This window comes from Onychomys torridus, chromosome 8, assembly GCF_903995425.1.
Source record: "Onychomys torridus chromosome 8, mOncTor1.1, whole genome shotgun sequence".
In the NCBI taxonomy this organism is placed as follows: domain Eukaryota; kingdom Metazoa; phylum Chordata; class Mammalia; order Rodentia; family Cricetidae; genus Onychomys; species Onychomys torridus.
Window position 1 is genome coordinate 66,133,811 of NC_050450.1, and position 21,162 is coordinate 66,154,972.

Sequence of the window (21,162 nt, forward strand, 5' to 3'; positions counted from 1 at the left end):
GCCCAACCTGTTGCTTTCTATTTTGGGACGCCTCTCTTTCTCTTCTCCCTTTCTCATTCAAGTCCTATACTTGCGTGTGTACACACACACACACACACACACACACACACACACACACACACACTTCATCCCAAATGCCCTAGTGTTTGTTCTCATGGCTCTTCTTACCCATCATCCCTAGTCCGGGCGGGCAGCTCTGCCTGTAGCAGCAGACAGAGGACTCCTTTCAGCACTATCTACCCCAGGGGAAACAGGTCTAAATCTCTTGGAAGTACTTAAAACTCCCAAGAAAGGTCAGACAGATCCTTTTAATGGACCCAGCTCCTGGAGGGGACAAGGGTAACAGTAGAAGCCCTTGTCATCCATACTGCATTTATGGCTCACCAGGTGCTATTCCCAGCTCTTTTACACACCAATTCACAGCAGCCTCACAAGGTGCTAACTATTATCATCCCTAAATAAGGAGGCAAGGCTCGCAGAGGCTAAGGAGCATGCCTAGGGTCACCCAGTGGCAGAACTGGATTCCAGGCAGGCTGGCTGGCTCACCAGGCCTCTCGAGCTCAGGAGTTAGGAATCGCCAGGTTTCTGTTCTTTTTCCCCTTCCTCTCAGCTACAAGTGCAGGCTGGGTCCCACCCACCCACAGACAAGTCCCCTTGAGGTATCCCCATGGATACCCTCACTTTTCCTCAGCAGTGAAAGCCAGGAAACAGGCTCCCTACCCTGTTCTAAATAAATCATCGATCTGTCCCCACGTCTTGATATGGAGTTGGTGTTTATTATTTCAAAACCAGATTGTTACCGCTCTGAACCAAAATCAATGTGCTTTACTCAAACAAGCAGATCGATGAGGCCAACGGCGGCAGCCTCCCCCTCCCCCCCCCCGGGCCCCCAGCCACCATCGATAGCGCTGATGATTAATTAAGATGCCAGGCGTCCAGACCGCTATCCTGGCCCATCAATTTAATTGCAATTCAGATACAATCAATAGCTCACTTTGTCTTGGCCCCTCAGCAGCCCCCGCCTCCTGTTTCAATTATCAGGCACATGCATCAGCCTATCTCCCTGTTGGAGGGTTTCCCAGAGCTGGCTGGCCAGAGGAAGCCCCCAGCCGCCTGTCAGCAGCCCAGGTGTGAACTCCACTTCTGCCTCTGGCCGCAGCCTTTATGACCTTGGACAACCCAATGGCTCCAATCTCAGGTCTCAGTTTCCCTGGCTGAAAGCTGAAGCGGCTCTATCTGGGATTCCTTTCTGGTTTGAAATGCTGTAATCTGGAGGAGTGGAGCTTTTGGCCCTCCGCTGTGGGCCCTGATGAGATCAGTGTAATTGGAATCACTTCCGGCTATCCACTATTCTGACCGTCAGAAGTCATCTCACCCTTCCCTTCACCTCAAGCCCAGACATACTTTAGGAAAAGGGAATTTCAGGGGGTCTGGTCATTTAGCCTTAAACTCAAGGTCAAGGCTGTAATCCTGCTGCAGGAGACAGGGAAATCAGATCATAGCTGAAGGAAAATGTGGGGGCTGGCCTGGAATCCAGACTCAGCTCCTTACAACCATATGACCACGCCACTTCTAAGCCACATATTCTCTCTCTCTCTCTCTCTCTCTCTCTCTCTCTCTCTCTCTCTCTATTTTTGTGATGTTGGGAATGGAACCTGGGGCCACACCCATGCTCTATCTTGAGCTAAAGTCATCATATCCTATTGTAGAACAGCTCTGATGGTCTGTCCTTTCTGGGCCTTTCCTGTCCCAGCCCCCTCCTACCCCCTCCCTCCCCCAACCAAGTGAGGTGTTCACGGTGGCTCTGGCTCTGGTTCTGGTTCTCTCTCCAGGTTACCCAGACCACATGGTGTTTTCTGAGTTCCGCCGTCGCTTTGATGTCCTGGCTCCACACCTGACCAAGAAACATGGCCGCAACTACATAGTGGTGGATGAGAAGCGGGTAGGTTTGGGTCTCCAGGATCTTTGCTGTCCCCTCACTCACTCAGAGCCCTCTGCCTCTCTTTCCTAGATATTGCAGACTGGCTCTGGCTGAAGGTTACAAAGTTGCAGCCAACCAGGGCTAGGCAGACACAACACAGTGTGAAGATGGCTCAGATGGTGAGCTGCAGAGCTAGGGAGGAACCATTGTTATTGGAGGCCAAAGATTGGGGTGTCTGTGCTTCAGGAAGCCAGACAGTCTCACTGAGTAAACATACTAGCACCTCCCAAGTAGATGACCAGGATTTACGTTTTGGGTGTCCCACTGATGGCATGGGGTCCCTTAGCCTCGGCTTCCGTGGCGGCATCTGATTCCTAAAGTAGGAAGCTGTCTAGGGCTGGACAAGCATTCTTCCTAGGAGGAGGCCGAGATGGCAAGTCTGCTTTGGTGTGCAGAGCACGTAAGTCTGTGGGCCTCTTACAATCAAGAAAGGTGAACTCATGACTTCAGAAGTGTCTTTATCACTTCACACTGCCACCTTGACCCCCAGAGGCAACTCCTCAGGCAGCCAAAAGGCTCCTTGAATAGAGGAGACCTCCTCTCCTGTGCACTGGCCTCAGGCTTCCAGCTTGACTCTGTGAAAGCACCACAGTCCTTAGGAGGCTGCCCTGAAGGGAGTGTACTCTGTAGGCTGGGGAAGGAAAGCCCACAACATCACCTAGTCTGTCCCTGCATCTTCTATCCCTTGCCTCTGACTCACAGACAAACATTCATGGGAGCCTCAGAGATTTCTGCGGCCTTAGGCCCGTCAGCATTCCACCTCCCCTCCTCCCCGGCCTTAACCTCCATCCCAGCCTCCCACTCACAGCACCAGGCTGCACTTGTCTCCCTGGAAATGCTGTCCTTCCCAGACTGTCATTTCTCCATGAACCTCTCTGATCACAGCATCCTGCCTGTGGTGTCCCCTGCTCAGGAAGTCTGCTGTTGGCGTCATGGGACCTTTCAAGTCTAGACCCAAGCTGTTCTCCCATCCATCCTTTACTTCGTAGCCTTGACACCGTGGCCCCACCTACCTAGCACTTAGCCTTGTCACCCCCCCTCTCCTGAGCCTCCCATAGCTCTATCTTACTCGGAAGGGCCAGCCCTGGGGTGGCTGCGCTCTCCGCATTAGACTCCCGGGTTATGGAAAGAAGCTATACAACCCTCTAGACTTATTCCTACAGATTTGTGATCTTCCATGCCAGGTGGGCCCTTGGCATGGCCTAGTAAGTCTTCTGTGTGTCCTTCCTTCCTCAGGTGGTCTTACCACCAAGCTCCTGGCCTGCTCTTCCATTCACGCCTTTCTCCTCGAATCTTCTCCTACCCTACCCTGCCTTCCCAGGTCATCTTCCCGGCAGATGACCTTGATTCTGAACTAATGAGATCAAGGGTCTAGCTCCCTTCACCTTCTTCCTATGTCCCTTCATCTTCCTCCTTCTTCCCAGTCCCCATCCTGCCTGGTGGGAACAGGGTGGAGGTGAGTCCTTTGGGGGCAGTTCCTTCCTCCATGGTGTAGACTACATTCCCTCCTGACTTTTTTCTCTGTTAAAATGGTTCCATGGACAGCAGCCTCCACCTGAAAGAGGCTTTTTGTCCAGCTCTCATGCCGACCCATGTGTGTCTCAACTCTAGCCTGGGACCATCCATACCCTGCCCCCAGCTCCTGCTCTGCTGCCTTTTGTTCCCTCACCTGGGCGTCCTGTTCTCCACCCTGGTATCCTGGGGCTGGTCTCCCTGTGCCTCCATGTTGCCAGAGCCACTAGGGATTTTTCTATCCTCTGTTTCTTGAATTTAAAAAAAAAAAAATTATTTTTATGTGTCTGTTTGCCTGCATGTATGTATGTATACAATTTGCATGCTAGGTGCCCATGGAGGCCAGAAGAGGGCACCAGATCCCCCTAGAACTGGAGTTACAGACAGCTGTGAGCTGCTGTGTGGGTGCTGGGAATGGAACCAGGGTCCTCTGGTGTCATACATCTTTTTTTTGTTCAGTTTTTTTTTTTTTTTTTTTTAAATCAGTTCTGTTCTTGTGCCTGGCTCCTTTCTTGCCTGATTTCTCTACCTTTACCTGCTGTCTCCTCCAAGTTCTATCTTAATTCTCTCATCTTAGTTCAGCCCCATCTTGGTCTTCCCCATCTGGCTCTTCCTCATCTTCCATCTCATTCTTCTAGTTCTTCATCTTGTTCTCCAGTCAGAATCCTCTCTAAGTCTCTGAGGTTCACAGTTATACACCATGCAATAGCAGTGCTCTAGCCAAAGCAAGGTCACCAGGCTTGAATTCTTACAGGGTCACGAAGGCAGAGAAGAGTTTTCCTCAGGCAGTGACCATCAGACTTTCCTTTACAACCCAAAAGGGGAGTGGTAAAGGAGGAGGTCAGCTGAGAACTAATATCGGTAAATATATCAGAAAAAGGGAATTTATGTGCTCAATCTACATTCCTAGAAGTGGTTATGTAAGAAGTTAGGAGTCTATGATGTTAGTAAGGCTGTATAAGAAAGGAGGGTCTCAGCTTAAATTGCACAAGAAATAAAGCTATCCGCCTGGCCTAGGAGACAGGTGTTGTTTACATAAGGGTGTTATCTTAGTTCAGGAGATCGTTTGGCTTTGGATGCTTGGTAGGTATTTTAGATAAATACACTGATAGGAGTTCTTGGAAGCACACAAGAAAATCATTGTAGGAACCAGCCAATATATATACAAAAGCTAAAATATTACCAAGACTTCTTAAGCCGTGGCTTGACCTTTGGGGAAGTTCTTGACTTTTCCAAAAAAAAAGTAGTAGCTTTTGTGACAGTAGCTGGATTCCATCACATTTCCTGTGGCCTGCAGCAGCCTCCAGGTCCTCTGGAAGAACAGACAGTGCTCTTAGCCATTCTCCAGTAGCTTTTTTTTTTTTAAATTGAGGCAGGGTCTCACTTTGTAGTCCTCAGTCTCCTGGAATTCACTATGTAGACCAGGTTAGCCTAGAACTCACAGAGACCATCTGCCTCTATCTCTCCAGTGCTGGGAATAAAGGTGTGCGCCACCTGCCTGGCTGAACCTTGAGTTCTTGACATGTGACTTCACTGACAGCGCTAATATTTTGAGATGTTTCCTGTTTGCCTTCTTTATATCATGCTCTTTCCTCTGTCCCTGCTCTCCCCATCCCTCTAAAGGTCTCTGCTTCAGTAAAGAGCTCATTCCTCCATACTCTGTCCAGGGCTCCATTGTTTTATTCTACTCTCTTCCTGGCCAACCTCATTCACACCCATCACTTCAATCACCACATATATACTGATCGACCCAGATCAATGCCTCAGCCAGACCTTTCTCCTGCACTCCAAGCGTATGCTTCTCTCCTTGCCCTCTGGGTTTCTCTGTGCCCTCTAACCCCAAACTGAGTGCCTTCAGTCAGACAGACCACTCAAACCTCTTCTTCTCGTATTCCCCGCCTTTGTGAGTGTCCGTTCAGATCTGGCTCTGCCCCTCCCTGAGAGAGCTGTGCAGAGTTCCCAGGCACACAGGGCTCCCCATACCTTGGTTGCACTTTAATCCCCACCCCTCACTCTTGCAACATGTGTTCTCCTCTTGAGATGCCAGGCCTTTGCTCAAGTTGGAGGCATAACTGGTAGCTAAATTCACAGGCCAAGCAGTACTCCTCTGGGGTGCTTCACGCCCCGCTCCCGACCGACTCCCAGGCCTTTTTATGAACTTCACTTGTCTTGCCTCCAGCCACACAAGCTGCGCCTCTTCTAGTCAGTCACCTCTGGTCCCCGGAGTGGACATAGTGGCTGGCACCATGGACACCTACCTGAGGGGCGTGTGGAAGAAATGATAGACTTTCTAGGAGGGCCCAAGGGAGGGCCCAGTGAATGGAGATGGGGAGAGCCTGTGCAGATCTGATGGCAGCCTTTCTCTCCTCAGGCTGTGGAGGAACTCTTAGAGTCCCTGGACCTGGAAAAGAGCAGCTGCTGCATGGGCCTCAGTCGGGTGAGTTGCCCACAGATGGGCAGCCAGGGCTTCACTTGCTGGTGGCCCTAGTCAAATGGCTGTTCCTCCCTCCCCGTTCTGCTGCTCAGGCAGACTTTGGAATTTCCCCATGTCCCCTCTGATTCTCATTCCCTAGCTCCCCACTAACCACTCAGGCCAGGGTGTAGATGCTCCAGTTTTGGCAAACTTGACTTTATTGCCAGGTTAGCCGACTGGTTCAGGACTGTGAAACATCTGTGATGTCAGAAGGATTGGAACCTGGCCCTGAACTTGGCCCAAGTGGAGAGTGAGAAACAGAAGGGCAGGGGCGTGGCTTGGAGGGAGGGGGCGGGGCTTGGAGGGAGGGGGCTGGGGAAAGCCTCAGACAGCAGAAGAGCAGGCCAGGACATGGTGTGCTGAGCCACCACTACCTGCCCACAACCACTACCTGCCCACAAGCCAAATCCCTCATCTAAATGGAATGTGTGGCATAAAAGGCAGGCATACCTGACCCTGGGTCCACACCAAAGGGTCAGCTGGACAGTCTTCCCGCAGGCAGGGAGCCTGCCCTCCTCTCCCCTAGCTAAAAAGCTTGGATACAGGGTATTCTCAAATGTGCTCTAGGGACTGGCGTGGAGGAAGGGCAAGGGGGTGGCCAGAGAAAGAGACATGGATGTGTTCCTCTGTCAGCAGAGAGCAAAAGGGCCCTGGTCACAGAGCCTCTTGCAGAGTGTGGGGTGGAGGAGAGGCATACATATTACTTGTCCTGTGAGCTGTAGTCTGCAGGTTGAGTAAGGTGGCGATTTTCCCCGACCCTCCCTCTCACTGTGTCTTCTCATCTCAAGTCTCTTGTGTCCTTGGCTTTCTCTAAGTCCCTCCTGCCCTGTTTATTGCTCCCGGTCCTGTTTTTCCTTTCTCTCCTTAATGTGTTTGTTCCACACCTTTGGGGTCATTTTCCTGCTCTGGTCTCTGCTTTGTCTGTGACATCTGGTCCCCCTTCTTTCTCTCTAGTCACCCTCCACCACACACACACATGCACGCACGCACGCACGCACGCACGCACACCTTCTCTGAGACTCGGAGGCAGCCAGCTGGGCCGCCTGCAGTCAGAACCATCCCTTTAGCTGCTCCGTGCCTCTCAGGTCAGTTCACACCCAGCTTTTTCTGTGAGCTGCTACTCCTCCAGCAGGCTGGACCACTGCTGGCTGGTCCTGGGAGCACTCCTCCAAGCCAGTTCCCAGGTTCCCAGACACATCTCAGGCAGGAACAGGCCTGTACAGGTTGGTCTTCTTCTGGCCACATCTTAGACCCTCGGCTGTCCTGATTCCTCCCAGGTGCCAAGCTGAGGCAGGTGAGCCGCGGGGCCTCCTGGTACTCACGGGGAAAGCGGGTAAGGTTGGATGTTTGCTTTGAGACAAAAAGCTTTAGCTTTGCAGGCTGTGCTTAGCACTGGCTGGTGAGCAAAGACTGGGTGTTCATGATGCTTCAGTGGAGGGGCCCTGAAAGGTCAGGCAAAGACTCTGGGAGTCTGAGAGCCTCCTGACACTGTAAAATTTGCATTAATGGGTACTTGAGAAGGAGATGACCATAGTCTTTCACCTAATACTCAAAAGGATCCTATTTTTTTTCTTTATGCGTGTAAATGTGTGTTCACACATATGTGCTTGTAGTGAGCGCTGTTGAGTGGAGGCCAAGGGTTGAATCTGGTGTCTTCCTCCATTGTTCTCTGCCTTATTTATTATTATTGAGTTTGGGTTTAGGGGGGGGGTTGTTTGTTTGTTTGTTTTTGGTTTTGTTTTTGTTTTTCCAAGACAGGGTTTCTCTGTGTAGTTTTGGTGCCTGTCCTGGATCTCTTTCTGTAGACCAGGCTGGCCTCGAACTCACAGAGATCCGCCTGCCTCTGCCTCCCGAGTGCTGGGATTAAAGGCATGCACCACCGATGCCCAGCTCACCTTAATTTTTTGAGAGAAGGTCTCTTACTGAGTTGGGAACTCACTGAATGGCTAGACTGACTGGCCAGTAAGCTACAGGATCCTCTTCTCTCTGCCCCTCCCCAGTCCCCAGCACTAGGGCTACAGACAAATGTAACCACACCTGGCTTTCATGTGGGTGCTGGGGATTCAAATTCAGGTCCTTTTGCTTGTGTAGGAGGCATTTTACAGGGTGAGCCATCTCCTTAGCTCCTCTCAAAGGACTCAACTCCACAAATGTTCAAGAGGTTTGAGGCTGGCATCTGTAGCCTTTAGACCATTCGTGTGTGTGTGTGTGTGTGTGTGTGTGTGTGTGTGTGTGTGTGTGTGTAGTTTTTCTAGACAGGGTTTCTCTGTGTAGCTCTGGCTGTCCTGGATCTCGCTGTGTAGACCAGGCTGGCCTCGTACTCACAGAGATCCACCTGCCTCTGCCTCCCGAGTGCTGGGATTAAAGGTGTGCATCACTGCCGGCGGACCTAGACCATTCTTTCTCACTGTGTTTCCAAACCATTATGTCTCTCTGTATTGGTACTCCCTGCTTCCCTGTTTGCTAACCAAGCATATTGCTTGGCCTGGGAACAAACTGGCTATCTTTTCCCTTAGTGGTTCACATTTATATTACTGGAAACTGAGATGTGAGTCAGACTTAAGATACATAAGAAATCCCACTTTGCCAGCTTGTAAGATTTGAGGCAGGATCACAAGGGCTGAACTGGCTACCCCCCACCCCCCAAGCTAGTCTCAGAGGATGGGGCTTTTGTGAAGTCACCAGATGCAATGTTCTCATCAGGTTTAGGCTCTTTCCCTACTTCTTCCCTGAAGCAGACCCTGGTATCCTTCCCCTACAAAGACTAAATTACCTGTGTTCTTGATTCCCCATTTCATTTTCTTTCTTTCTTAAGATTTGTTGCTTCTATGTGTTTGCGCATATGTGTGTATGCCATGTGTATAAAGGTGCTCACAGAGGCCAGAAGAGGGCGTCAGATCCCCTGGAACTGGAGTTACAGTGATTATGCTGATACAGGTGCTTTGAAACAAATTCAGGTCTTCCTGAAGAGCCTTAACGGCTGTGCCATCTCTCTAGGCTGTTTTTTTAAGGATACATTACGTTTATTTATTTACTAGTTTGTTTATTTATGGATGCGTGCATGCCACAGTACACAAGTGGTGGTTAGAATAACCTGAGGTAGTCAGTTCTTGCCTCCCATGTGCATCTTGAGGATCAAACTCAGATTGTCAGGCTCGACAGCCTAGCCATCTCACTGGCCCTAAAAAGGAGATGTGTGTGTGTGTGTGTGTGTGTGTGTGTGTGTGTGTGTGTGTGTGTGTGTGCGTGTGCGCGCGCGCGCGTGCTGCACTCTGTGTACCAGGTGAGGGTGGCTATATACCTTGTGGCCTTTTGCCTTCTCAAGGATACCAGAGTCATCATCACCCTGCTCCACATCTCTTACACTCAGGGCAGCAAAGAATGAGAGGCACAGCTGGGTGTAGGGTGCCCAGCAGGTTCCCCACACATCTGTCTTCCAGCCCCCAAACCTGTATGACAGGTCCCTTGCTGGGGCCCGATTCACGCCCACCTCACCAGCTTCTTCATGGGGGTGGGGTGGGGCCCTGAAAAGAGGAGGCGGCTGGAATGAAGCTGAGCAGGCAGGCGGGTAGAAGGGCGGGGGGCCTCACCCCCTCTCCAGTCCCCCACATGCAGCTCCTTAGACTTCCTCACACCCGGACACACCTTCTCACTCTCCACCTGATCCCAGGTGGCCGGAGCTGTGCTGGGCCCTGCAGTGGGCCCTGGCATCCTGCATAGGGACAGTGACAGGGCTGTAGCTGAAGGGCCTCCCCTCCTTGTCTGGCCAGTGAATGCTTCCTGTTCCTCTTTGTCCCAGGGATCTTCTCTGCCCCTGGGCTGCTGTCCTTTCTCTTTGAAGTTGGACTTACCGTCTCACTCCTCCAGACCCAGAGCCTTCCTTCCATCTGGGCCTGGCGCTTCCCCAGCAGCCCTGCTAGGGCCCCTCCCCTTCCACTCTTGGGCAAGTGGATTTTCAGGCTCTTCCTGAACCAGGGTCCACACTCCCTAGCCTGCCGGCTCCCTGTGCCAGCTGCCTGTCCCTCTGGCACCTCATCTTGTCTCTGTTTGCTGCCCGAGCCCAGTCTCCGGCTTTTACCAGGCTGCTTCTCCGACAGGTGTTCTTCCGGGCAGGCGCGTTGGCACAGCTGGAAGAGCAGAGAGATGAGCAAACCAGCAGGCACCTGACCCTGTTCCAAGCGGCGTGCCGGGGCTACCTCGCCCGCCAGCGTTTCAAGAAGAGAAAGGTGCTGCTCTAGGGACACCCCGGCCTAGATGGCACCACAGAGTACCAGGGGGAGGGCATACAGGGTACCTGCCGGGGAGAAGGAGGTGGGAACCTCCCAAGAGCGCCGTGCCCGGGCCAGAGTGGGAAGCATGCTCGAGTGCCCAGCAGCGTGGATGTGCGCCCTGGCCAGGGGGGCTGTATTGCAGGAGTGGGGCGGGGAGTGGGAGGGGAAGCAGGGCCCAGGCAAAGGTGGGCTCTGGTTCATGGGCTGCTCTATGAAGATTAAGGAGCTGTGTCAGCGACTCCTTTTCTTATTAGCAAGTCCATAAAACAGCCAGCGCGGCCGCCTCTTGTGTTTCAGCAAGATTAGGTTTTATAGCACAGCTAGGCCAGGGTGCTGGAAATAATCAGGCAGCAGCTAAAGCAGATGAAATTATTCCTAATGATGGCGGGACGAGGGTGCCCCCTGCACAGCTCCCAGGACTGCCCACCCTCTGAGGGGCAGGGCAGTGTGGGAGCCAGGGTGGGCATGAGAAGGGTCCTGGGCAGCTGATACGGGGGCCGTGCTGGTAGTGGGACGTGGCTTGGCTGAGGGAACTGAAAGTCCATCATGTGGTAACCCCAACTGCAGATCCAGGACCTGGCCATTCGCTGTGTGCAGAAGAACATCAAGAAGAACAAAGGGGTGAAGGACTGGCCCTGGTGGAAGCTGTTCACCACTGTGCGGCCCCTCATCCAAGTCCAGCTATCAGAAGAACAGATCCGCAACAAAGACGTGCGTGACTTCCGGGGCCAGCTGGGTCCTGGGAGGGACTCTGTGTATACAAGGGTCTTGCTGGCTTGTCTTGAATTAAGACACTCTTAGGATTAGTCAAAAGAACTGGTGTCTTTGAACTATGCCCATCAAGCAGATGTTCCTCTGGGGTGTTGTATGGGTCTTACTTAGCGTCTTAGGATAAAATTGTAGCATCCGCTGCCTATGGAGGAGGGTCTAGGGGTCAAGGGTCCTGGGAGCCTCTCCTCTTGGGGATGTTTCTCCCCTTGAGTCCTCAGGAGACAGACCTTGGGTCTTCACCCCTCATAGCGCCTCGCTTTGTCTCTTCGCTCCCCACAGGAAGAGATCCAGCAGCTGCGCAGCAAGCTTGAGAAGGTGGAGAAAGAGCGGAATGAGCTTCGGCTCAACAGTGACCGACTGGAGACCCGGGTGAGTGACTCCAGTCCCCAGACGGACCGGCCACACTGTCCCGAAGTGCCCTGGCCCATGAGCCCTGGCATTCTGGCTGAGAAAGGCAGGCACTTCAACTGGTGACCCCTCCCTCCCCCCCCCCAACCCCAGATCTCAGAGCTGACATCGGAGCTGACTGATGAGCGGAACACAGGAGAGTCCGCCTCCCAGCTGCTGGACGCAGAGACAGCCGAGAGGCTCCGAGCAGAGAAGGAAATGAAGGAACTACAGGTGAGAGCTGCCAGGGTGAAGGCAGCAGGCTAGCGACTGCCGCACTCTGCTTCCCCAACGCCGCTCCCACCTCCTCCACTAGCTTGACATCTCTGTCTGCCCTGGGGTAAGCGTGTGGCCCGTGTGGTTCAGGGTATTGGGTAGGGACAAGCAAGGGGAAGACTTGCAAGGCTTACAAGCTGCTCCCTTCAGACCCAGTACGATGCACTGAAGAAACAAATGGAAGTTATGGAAATGGAGGTGATGGAAGCCAGGCTTCTTCGGGCAGCGGAGATCAACGGGGAAGTGGATGATGATGACGCAGGTGGGTCTGATGTAGAGAAGGTAGGCGGAAGCCTGAATGGCAAGCCCTGACGCCCATCCCTGGGTAATCACACACCCTGTCCAGGCTTGTCTCCCCTCTGTGAGCTAAAATATCATAAATGGATGAGAAAGTAGAGTTGCTAAAACCAGGCATGGTGATACATGCTTATAATCCCAGGTGACCGAAGTTCAAGGTCATCAATTACACAGTAAACTTAAGGACAGCCGGGGAGACACGAGATCTTGTCTCAAAAACCAAACAAACACAAACCTCAAAACCACAATGTCAAGGTGCTGAAAATAAACAGGTTGAACCTCTGTGGTGACAACCAGGGCCATGGTCCTGGCGGCCTCCAGGGAGAAGATCGCACAGGTCCCCTGTCACCCTCTCTAGACTCTCCCCTGATAGTGGTTCCTTCTAGCCATCATTTCAGAAACACTCGTGAGTCCCTCCGGCTGGCTCCACCCGCTCCTCCTTCCTACCCATCTCCTTCTGTCCCCTGCCCCTTCCTGGGGACCCTCAACAATGGCGGCGCTGTCTGCAGGCGGAGAGTGGCGGCTGAAGTATGAGCGTGCTGTGCGGGAGGTGGACTTTACCAAGAAGCGGCTCCAGCAGGAGTTGGAAGACAAGATGGAGGTGGAGCAGCAGAGCAGGAGGCAGCTGGAGAGGCGGGTGAGGCTGGCCAGGGACCCGAGGCCTGTAGTCGGGAGGGCTGGGGCTCAGTGCCAGGTCTCCTGGCAAGCAGAGGCGAGACAGGCAGGCCCTGGGAGGAACAGGACAGTGGTGTGTTAGCCGGTCCTGAAGGGACAGCTAGCCACTCCCCTTAGGGTAGCACCGCTTGGGTTCTGAAGATGCCCCTGAGCTTGTCCTCCAGCCCCGAGCTCCTGGTGGCTGCTGACCGCACACCCTTTCTCCAACTCTAGCTTGGGGACCTGCAAGCAGATAGCGACGAGAGTCAGCGGGCTCTGCAGCAGCTCAAGAAGAAATGCCAGCGCCTGGCGGCTGAGCTGCAGGACACCAAGCTGCACCTGGAGGGCCAGCAGGTCCGGAACCACGAGCTGGAGAAGAAGCAGAGGAGGTGGGTGGCCCGGCCTTGTGCGCTCAGAGCCTTCGAGCCACAGGACCTGCCCGTGGCCCAGAACCTCGCCCGCAAGGCCCTTCCGGGCCCTTCGTGCTGGGTGGTGCGTGAAATGGGTTCCCTTCTGATCTCCCAGGACATGGACCAGGTCTCCTGGGAAGGCCATCGGGGTCTCCAGTCACATGTGTCCACTCAGAGTGTGCCTGTCATCTGTCCCCGCCCACGCCCCTGGTGCCCTCACCGGCCCTCCTGACTTGCTTTCCCTTGCCTGCACCACACAAACACACTCTCCTGACTAATGTCATTAAACTCCCGTGCCACTTCCATCTCATTATGGTAATGACAGAAGGGGGGGCGCCCTCACAGGAGAAAATCCAATCTAAATTAATTTCCCTGCTTGGGAATGGGAATGGGGCGCCGCCTTCATTAGCAGCATGAGGAGCCCACACACCCTGGGAACAGTGGGGTACCCCAGGGAGCAGAACAGTGCCTGCTTCCCCTCTGCCAGCTTCCAGGAAAGGTACCGATTACCTCTGTGAAGGGCAACCTCACCCCATGACCCCGAGAGTGGGAAGGGCAGAACAGATCCCCCGCTCCTCCCAGGAATGAGTTACCTTATGTGTCCCCAGCTCCCCGTCACCTTCCTTGCTACCAGCTTCCTGTTACTCTGAGGAGAACAAGGCGGTCTGGGAGGGTTTTTTATGTCCACTTCTCCCATTCTTTAACCCTACACTGTATGCTGTCCTTTTACCTAAAGATGGCACTCTTAACAGGAACCCCTCCTTCATGAGCACCCCCATAACAGTGCCAGCTTGGCCTAGTTACCATGTTACTGTGCTCCCTGCTGGGCAACTTATTAGGTTTCGGCTGCCGGGCTTTTCTTCCTCTTTTTCTGCTGTGGGATAGGGAGGGGTGCTGTGGAGTTTCCCCAGGAACCTGATTAGCTATGCAGGGAAGGGCCAGGAGGGATTCCAGCCATTTGCTCCGGATTTAGAGTCACTGGGCGGGAAAGGAAGGCTGGCTAGTAGAGGACTGCCTCTGGTAGGAATGCTGTCCAGCCCATCATGGGGTGCCCTGGTGGTGACTCTGGGGCTGCCGAGGTGGGTGGTACTGACCGGAGGCAGATGCCAGAGGCCTGGCGACTATATCTACAGTTGCTGAGTTGAGCAAAGAGTGAGTTGTACAAACAGAACATCATTTCTACTCACTCTGATGCCACCCTGCTTTCACCCCGGCACCTTAAACTTTGATCTGTTGGAGGATGTAGAGACTTGTCTCCTGAGGCAAGGTCTGGTCTGCCTGTTTCCCAGAAGCAGTGTGTGCGACCCTCTTAGGCCCGCTTGACGGTGCACTGTTCCTCAGGTGCCTCAGCAGTCTGTCCGACCTATAGGCCCTGAATTCCAATTTCTTGTCTTCAGGGCCCCAAGTGATAACTGTATGTGTCTTGTTAGTGTCTTACTCCATCTGTGGTCCCACTTCCTGGTACTTGCTGGGTGCTGGAGACCTAGACTTTGTCCTTTTCTGATGAGGCCACCATGCTCCCACACAGGTTTGACAGTGAGCTTTCCCAGGCACATGAGGAGACCCAGCGGGAGAAGCTTCAGAGGGAGAAACTTCAACGGGAGAAGGACATGCTCCTGGCTGAGGCTTTCAGCTTGAAGCAGCAGCTGGAGGTACCAGAGCTGACCCTCTTCCTCTCCATCCCCCCGCCCCCCAGCCTGGGGACAGCCCTGTGCCAACCTCACCTTCCCTTTGGATCTAGGAAAAAGACATGGACATTGCAGGGTTTACCCAGAAGGTCGTCTCCTTGGAGGCCGAGCTCCAGGACATTTCTTCTCAAGAGACCAAGGATGAGGCGTCTCTGGCCAAGGTCAAGAAGCAGCTCCGGGACTTGGAGGCCAAGGTCAAGGATCAGGAAGAGGAGCTGGATGAACAGGCGGGGAGCATACAGATGCTGGAGCAGGTACCAGAGGGTTGGCCAAGGGAGGGCCAAGGCGCAGCAGGAAGCATTGCCACCCTCACCATTAGCACAGGGCACCCACCAGGAAAGGGAAAGGTCCACATCATTCATTCATTCTCTCATTCACTCATTCACCTACTCATAAAATGTTGTGTGAGTATTTGGTTGGTGCCAGCCACAATGTGGAGATAGTTAAGTTGCCATGGAGATTTTTCACAAAAGCAGGTCTGGGTTGGGAAGATCTAGTGAGGAAAGAACGAGGAGAAGATAATGCAGCCAGAAGGCCAGGAGCCAGCCGAGCATGTGACTAAACAGCCGAGTCAGTTCAGGGGGACCTGCCCAGGGGGGGAAAGCATCAGAGCATCTCCAGCAGCAAGCCTCTTCCTGAGTCTTGGCCAGGTGTGTAGGAAGGAGGCACACTCCAGCTGCTCTGGAGAAGCCGTCTGCCAGGGGCAAAGAGTGGGCAGGCAAAGAGAGCCCTGATGGGGAGCAAACCTGTGCTCCCGAACACGGGAGAGCCGCACTTCGGGGAGGACCTTGTTGGGAAAGGAACCCAGTCCCGACTCCCAACCCGCAGGCCAAGCTGCGCCTGGAGATGGAGATGGAGAGGATGAGACAGACCCATGCCAAGGAGATGGAGAGTCGGGATGAGGAGGTGGAGGAGGCCCGTCAGTCATGTCAGAAGAAGGTATGGCATCGGGGCCATCCGGGCTCTTCCTGGGCTGGTGTAAGGACCTGTTCTTTGTTGCTGCTTCGACGTGAGGGGTTTTCTACGTTATCCTCTGTATTCTCCTGCTGGTCTGGACCAGCATTTCCCCCCTTAGGACTCAGGCCTGGTCTGGGTTGTGCCTTTCAGCCTTTAGAAAAGCTTGGGCCCTTAAAAAACCATAGCTGCTCGCCCGCTGTGTCAAGTAGCAGCCCTACCTGTGTATGCACTACTGGGGCCACCAGCTAGGTCAGCCAGCCTAGCTGGACGGGTCCCCACCCTCCTCACTCTATGAAGTCTCCTGTGGCTGTTGTGGCTGCTGGTGGCCTTCTGTCCCCTCCAGCACTCAGTGCTCTTTGGGTCCCCCACACTGTCCTGCCCCATTGTTCTGGGTTGGGGCACTCAGCATGGGAAGGGACGATTGCCCCTGCACACAAAGGACAGCGAGCCCCTGTCCCCGTGACCCCGCAGCTAAAGCAGATGGAAGTCCAGCTTGAGGAGGAGTATGAAGACAAGCAAAAGGCGCTGCGGGAGAAGCGGGAGCTGGAGAACAAGCTCTCCACACTCAGTGACCAGGTATGCGCGGGGACCCCTACAGCTCCCTGCTCCACCCGCCTAGGACTGGGCTCTGGAGGACAGAAAGCTGGGCACGGGGTGGTGCTCTGCAGCAGGTACCATATCACAGGGGTCGATGAGGGCATCATCCATCACTCAGGCCTTTCCCATTAGCCAGCATGATCCCGACATGCCCAGGAGAGCATCCTTGCTCATTTTGGAGAGTGTGAGGGTGGGCAAGATTAGCAGTCAGCTTGGGAAGGACTCAAGGGGTTCCCTGGTGGAGCTCAGTGTCTTCCTGGTTGGTCCCCCCTCTCCCAGGTGAACCAGAGGGACTTTGAATCAGAGAAGCGGTTACGGAAAGACCTGAAGCGCACCAAGGCGCTGCTGGCAGATGCCCAGATCATGCTGGACCACTTAAAGAACAACGCCCCCAGCAAGCGGGAGATTGCCCAGCTGAAGAACCAGGTACTGTGCTCAGTTGCAGCTACTGGTTCGGGGGCAGCCAGGAGGCTCCTTTGTTTAGTTGTCTTCCCCACCACTCTTTGTGTGTGTGTGTGTGTGTGTGTGTGTGTGTGTGTGTGTGTGTGCGCGCGCGCGCGCGCGCGCTGAGGACCGAACCCAGGGCCTTGCGCTTGCTAGGCAAGCACTCTACCGCTGAGCTAAACCCCTAACCCTCTTCTCCACTACTCTTCAGTCCTTGAAAAGGAAGATGGCTGGAATGTGGGGAGGAAGCCACCCATAGCAGCCAGATTCCCCAGGGTCTGTGTTTGGCCTGCAGCATGACTGCCAAGCCCTAGGGTGATGTGGATGCAGTGTGCACACTGGAGGAGAGAAGAAAGAGGCGGGGCGAGAAGGGGGAGGAGGTGGCAGGGGAGGACAGGGAGAGTGCCTGGGCCCCTTCTCCCTGTGAGCCAGTGCCCTGCACGGCAGCCCCTGTGCCCCAGAGCATGGCTGACGTCTGTCCCTGGGTGGGGGTGGCTCTGTGTCCAGCTGGAAGAGTCGGAGTTCACCTGCGCAGCAGCTGTCAAAGCTCGGAAAGCAATGGAGGTGGAGATGGAAGATCTGCACGTGCAGATTGACGACATCGTCAAATCCAAGACAGCGGTGAGGGGCGGCGACGGCCGGACGGCCAGCGCACAGGGCAGGGCTGGGGACCATGGCAGGGATTTCTGCAGGACAGAGTATCCCCCATCTCTGTCCTCTGCTCCCCCCACCCACTCAGAGCAGTATTGGAGGGGAGGCTGGCAGAAGAGGGAACCAGCTTGGGTGCACATCTCCCTGTTTAACCACCTGCCTCTGGGAGCTTGGCCGCAGGCCCTGGAACCATAAATAAAGGCAGCTAATGTGGCTGAGGGATGTAAACAGGTGCCTGGAGATTAGCACAAGCACCGATGAGAGGATAGGATGGCTAGGCTTCCTTCCCCTCCCCCTGCCCAGCCACTGACAAGCCCAGGCGGCGGCTAATTAGAGCTTTTATTTAATGCCTTCCTTTTAATTCCCCACCTCTCCCACTGGCCCATCCACTGGCTGAGTATCCACTCCTGGGAGGTGGCCACCACCTGTACCTCCTCAGGCCAGGAATGGGGCAGGGGAGGAGGCTGAGTGTGGCTTCAAGGCCCCTAGCTAGTCACCCTTCTGCTGAGAGATGCCAATCTCACAGGCTTGATTTATCTTGTGACATTTTTGCTCTTCAGCAGTTTCCAGGTGAGTAATCCAAATTCCTTAATTGTGTTAAAAAAGGCTGTTATAAAATTACCATTTTATTTAAATCTGAGTTAATAAATTTCTTGGCGGAGGCTCCCCAGCTCCCCACAGCCCAGTAACAAGATGGATGGGGCAGAGAAGGCTCCGACGCAGTCATTTTGGTTTGGAATTACAGGCTAATAGATTCATTCATTTCCTGAAGCTGCTGATACCTGTCTCTTCCCCTTTCCCAAGGCTGGGAGAGCTGGATGACCCAAGAGTAGACCATCCCTAGGGGATGTCACCAGCTTGAAAGGACCTTCCCTGAGGCCTGATGTGGGCAGAGTGCATGCTGGTCAGGCTGATGGTCAGGCTGATGTACCAGGATGCTGGATCATTCGTTGTGGACAGAATTTCTATCTTCTCATTAGCCTTGACAGAGCTGCCAGTAAGCAGCTATCACTTAGCACCTAGAAGCCCAGGGTGTGCTGCTCTGTCCCTCACCTCCCTGCCCAGAACCCATCAGAGAGCTTCACTGGTTCTGGAACCCACTCCAACAAACCATCATGTCCCTACCCTACTATCACCCCCAGTAGGAGAGGTGGCATAGGGTGGGACAGGTTTGGACTTGCCATCCCAGGACCTGAAGACACAGGCCTGATGCCCTCTGATCTACCCCTGCCTCTGTCCAGTTGGAGGAGCAGCTGAGTCGCCTTCAGCGCGAGAAAAATGAGATCCAGAACCGGCTGGAAGAGGATCAGGAGGACATGAATGAGCTGATGAAGAAGCACAAGGCAGCTGTGGCCCAGGTACCCCTCCAGGAATGACATCATAGTTACCATCCTGGGACCACCTCGTAGATCCCTAGCTAGACACCTCCTTTTGGAGCTATGAAGCCCAGGCTGTCCTGGAATTCACTCTGTAGATCAGGCTGCCCTTGAACTCACAGAGATCCATCTGCCGCTGCCTCCCAAGTGCTGGATTAAGGGCTCTAGACACTTACTTGGAGAGACATCGCTGTGAGTCTAGGTGCCCTGGCCCTCGATGGATAGGGGCAGAGTTTCTGTTTGGGGGACATTTTCCCCATTCTTCCCCTCCTTCCCCAGGCCTCCCGGGACATGGCACAGATGAATGACCTCCAGGCTCAGCTAGAAGAATCCAACAAGGAGAAGCAAGAGCTGCAGGAGAAGGTGGGTACCCCGGCTTCCCTTGGGAGTGAGAGTTCAGGGATCACTGGGGCTGAAGCCTTGGTCTTCTAGTATGGAGGGTGTTTCTCTCTGCCATCAGTAAGTCACAGAGCAGTGTGGGCTGGCAGGAAGACGCAGGCTTGAAGCCACATCACCATGGTAGATGTTTTGGCTTCAGCTGCCTCGTTTCACATTTTTATTCCCTCTCTGGTCCTTCGCCCCCTCCCTTCCTCTCAGAAGGGCAGTATCAGTGCCAAGTGCAGGGGCGGGTGGGGATGCCTTTGCTGGGGCCGGGGGTGGGGCTCCTCATCCTCCTCGTGTATCTCCCTCCCTCAGCCTTCTAGTCACCATGGTGACGTCTCCTATCCCAGACTGGCCACTGCCCTCCTGCTTCTGGATTCATTGTGGACTCAAATTCTTCTCTCACTCCCTCCACCCCCAGCTACAAGCCCTGCAGAGCCAGGTGGAGTTCCTGGAGCAGTCCATGGTGGACAAGTCCCTCGTCAGCAGGCAGGAGGCGAAGATCAGGGAGCTGGAAACACGCCTGGAGTTCGAGAAGACCCAAGTGAAGCGTCTGGAGGTGGGTTCAGCCTCGCTCGCTTCACTGCAAGCCAAGCCAAGCTGCCCTAGTGGCTGGAGCCACGCATGCTCTGAAGGGCCGTGCAAGCCAGGGACACTCCTCAGAGTCCTCTGCCAAGCTGCCAGGCCAGCTGACAGGGTGGGAGCTCCCCTCCCGCCTGCCCGGCCTGCTCTCGGGGGCCCCCGCAGAGCCTGCCTATTTTACATTCTTTATCCGTGCCCGCTTTCTGCCAAGGGACCAGAGCAGCTTGGCTTTTGGTCTTCATATTTTCCTCTGCCACGAGCCCCCTCCCCCGCCCCCCTCACTCACTCTCCGGGAGGGTCATAAATATGCAGCGGATGGCGCCACGGCTCCCAGGGCTGAAGTCTGTTCTCGTGGCTCTCTCCTCCTCTTCCTTTTTACGTCCCCCCTTCCCTCGCTCTTGCCACCCTGTCTGGCTCTGCTCTCCTCCTTTCGTTCCCCTCTGTTGCTGTCTTTCTTACTCTCTTCCTGTGTCTTCATTTCTTTCCTCAACCCCCCCCTTGCTTTTAGCCCTCCCCCCTCTATTGGTTGGCCTCTTTTCATCATGCTTTGATCCCTCCTTCCCCATAGTGGCCTCTCCGCCCTCCACCCCGGCCCCTTCCTCTCTGGTCTCCTGTAACCGGCATGCTCCAGCCCTCCCAGTGTAAAGAGAGGCATCAGAACCAAGTCTGAGTGTTGACGTGGAGCCTGGTATTGAAGCTCTCCTGAGCTTATGGACGTCTGTCCAAACATCATCAGGCCTGCCCGGGAACGTGTTCATTGTGGTGGATAAGGAGCTTCTCTGTTGCCCCTTCCCGTCAGCCCCCCATCAGCAGAGAAGGAGAGTAGGAGAGAGGTGGACACAGGTGGGCAGTCAAGGGCATTACCCGCCTGGACATAGGAGAGGAGTGTGGACAAACTCCCAACATGGAAAACCAGGCAGAGCTACAGGGAACTTAGTAGCTTATTGTCTGCCCCCAGGACCTCAGGGCAGTGGGTCACATTTCAGTCCCCATATCACACACTGGAGAGGGTTCATGTGGCTGCTAGGGGCAGAAGACGCCACTGATGGTTGGTGACGGCTCCACCCTCCGCACTCGTCGCCTTACTTTTATCTCAGGCTGGGATCCCTTCCCTCAGATTCCCTTCTACCCAGAAAGGAATTGTGGTTCAGACTCATCCCGAGTGCCCCTGTATCCTGCGCCTGTCATTTTACACACCAGGCTGGGGCGGGGCGGTGGTAGGTAGTCAGGGGTAGAACCGGACTGGACACTGATTCAGTCCTCCCTCACACTCCTTCCCCTCCAAATCATTTCCTGCCTAGGACCCTTCTGCCTGGCAGGGAAGACATGTTCGTCTTTCTGAAGGAGACAGATTCATGAGGTCCAGAGAGATAGCTCTGGGTGGGTCTCTTAATCAGGCCCTCACAATGCAGCCAGTCACCTCTGAACACTGGCTGCACCTTCTGAGTTCAACA

General features: G+C 54.3%; 1 protein-coding gene across 17 annotated transcripts in view; it reads left to right on the top strand.

Annotated features, from left to right (window-relative positions):
* The window catches only part of Myo18a (myosin XVIIIA), a 100,997-nt gene that overhangs the window by 66,478 nt on the left and 13,357 nt on the right, over window positions 1-21,162 (top strand). For all 17 annotated transcript variants that reach the window (XM_036197298.1, XM_036197300.1, XM_036197299.1 and 14 more), the window contains 18 exons: window positions 1,833-1,942; window positions 5,865-5,930; window positions 10,064-10,192; window positions 10,805-10,948; window positions 11,288-11,377; window positions 11,510-11,629; window positions 11,822-11,933; window positions 12,478-12,605; window positions 12,857-13,011; window positions 14,561-14,684; window positions 14,774-14,974; window positions 15,549-15,659; window positions 16,149-16,253; window positions 16,554-16,700; window positions 17,226-17,339; window positions 18,611-18,727; window positions 19,025-19,108; window positions 19,548-19,685. In XM_036197298.1, coding sequence (XP_036053191.1) covers window positions 1,833-1,942; window positions 5,865-5,930; window positions 10,064-10,192; window positions 10,805-10,948; window positions 11,288-11,377; window positions 11,510-11,629; window positions 11,822-11,933; window positions 12,478-12,605; window positions 12,857-13,011; window positions 14,561-14,684; window positions 14,774-14,974; window positions 15,549-15,659; window positions 16,149-16,253; window positions 16,554-16,700; window positions 17,226-17,339; window positions 18,611-18,727; window positions 19,025-19,108; window positions 19,548-19,685 — 2,195 coding nt within the window. The remainder of the gene's footprint in view (window positions 1-1,832; window positions 1,943-5,864; window positions 5,931-10,063; window positions 10,193-10,804; window positions 10,949-11,287; window positions 11,378-11,509; window positions 11,630-11,821; window positions 11,934-12,477; window positions 12,606-12,856; window positions 13,012-14,560; window positions 14,685-14,773; window positions 14,975-15,548; window positions 15,660-16,148; window positions 16,254-16,553; window positions 16,701-17,225; window positions 17,340-18,610; window positions 18,728-19,024; window positions 19,109-19,547; window positions 19,686-21,162) is intronic.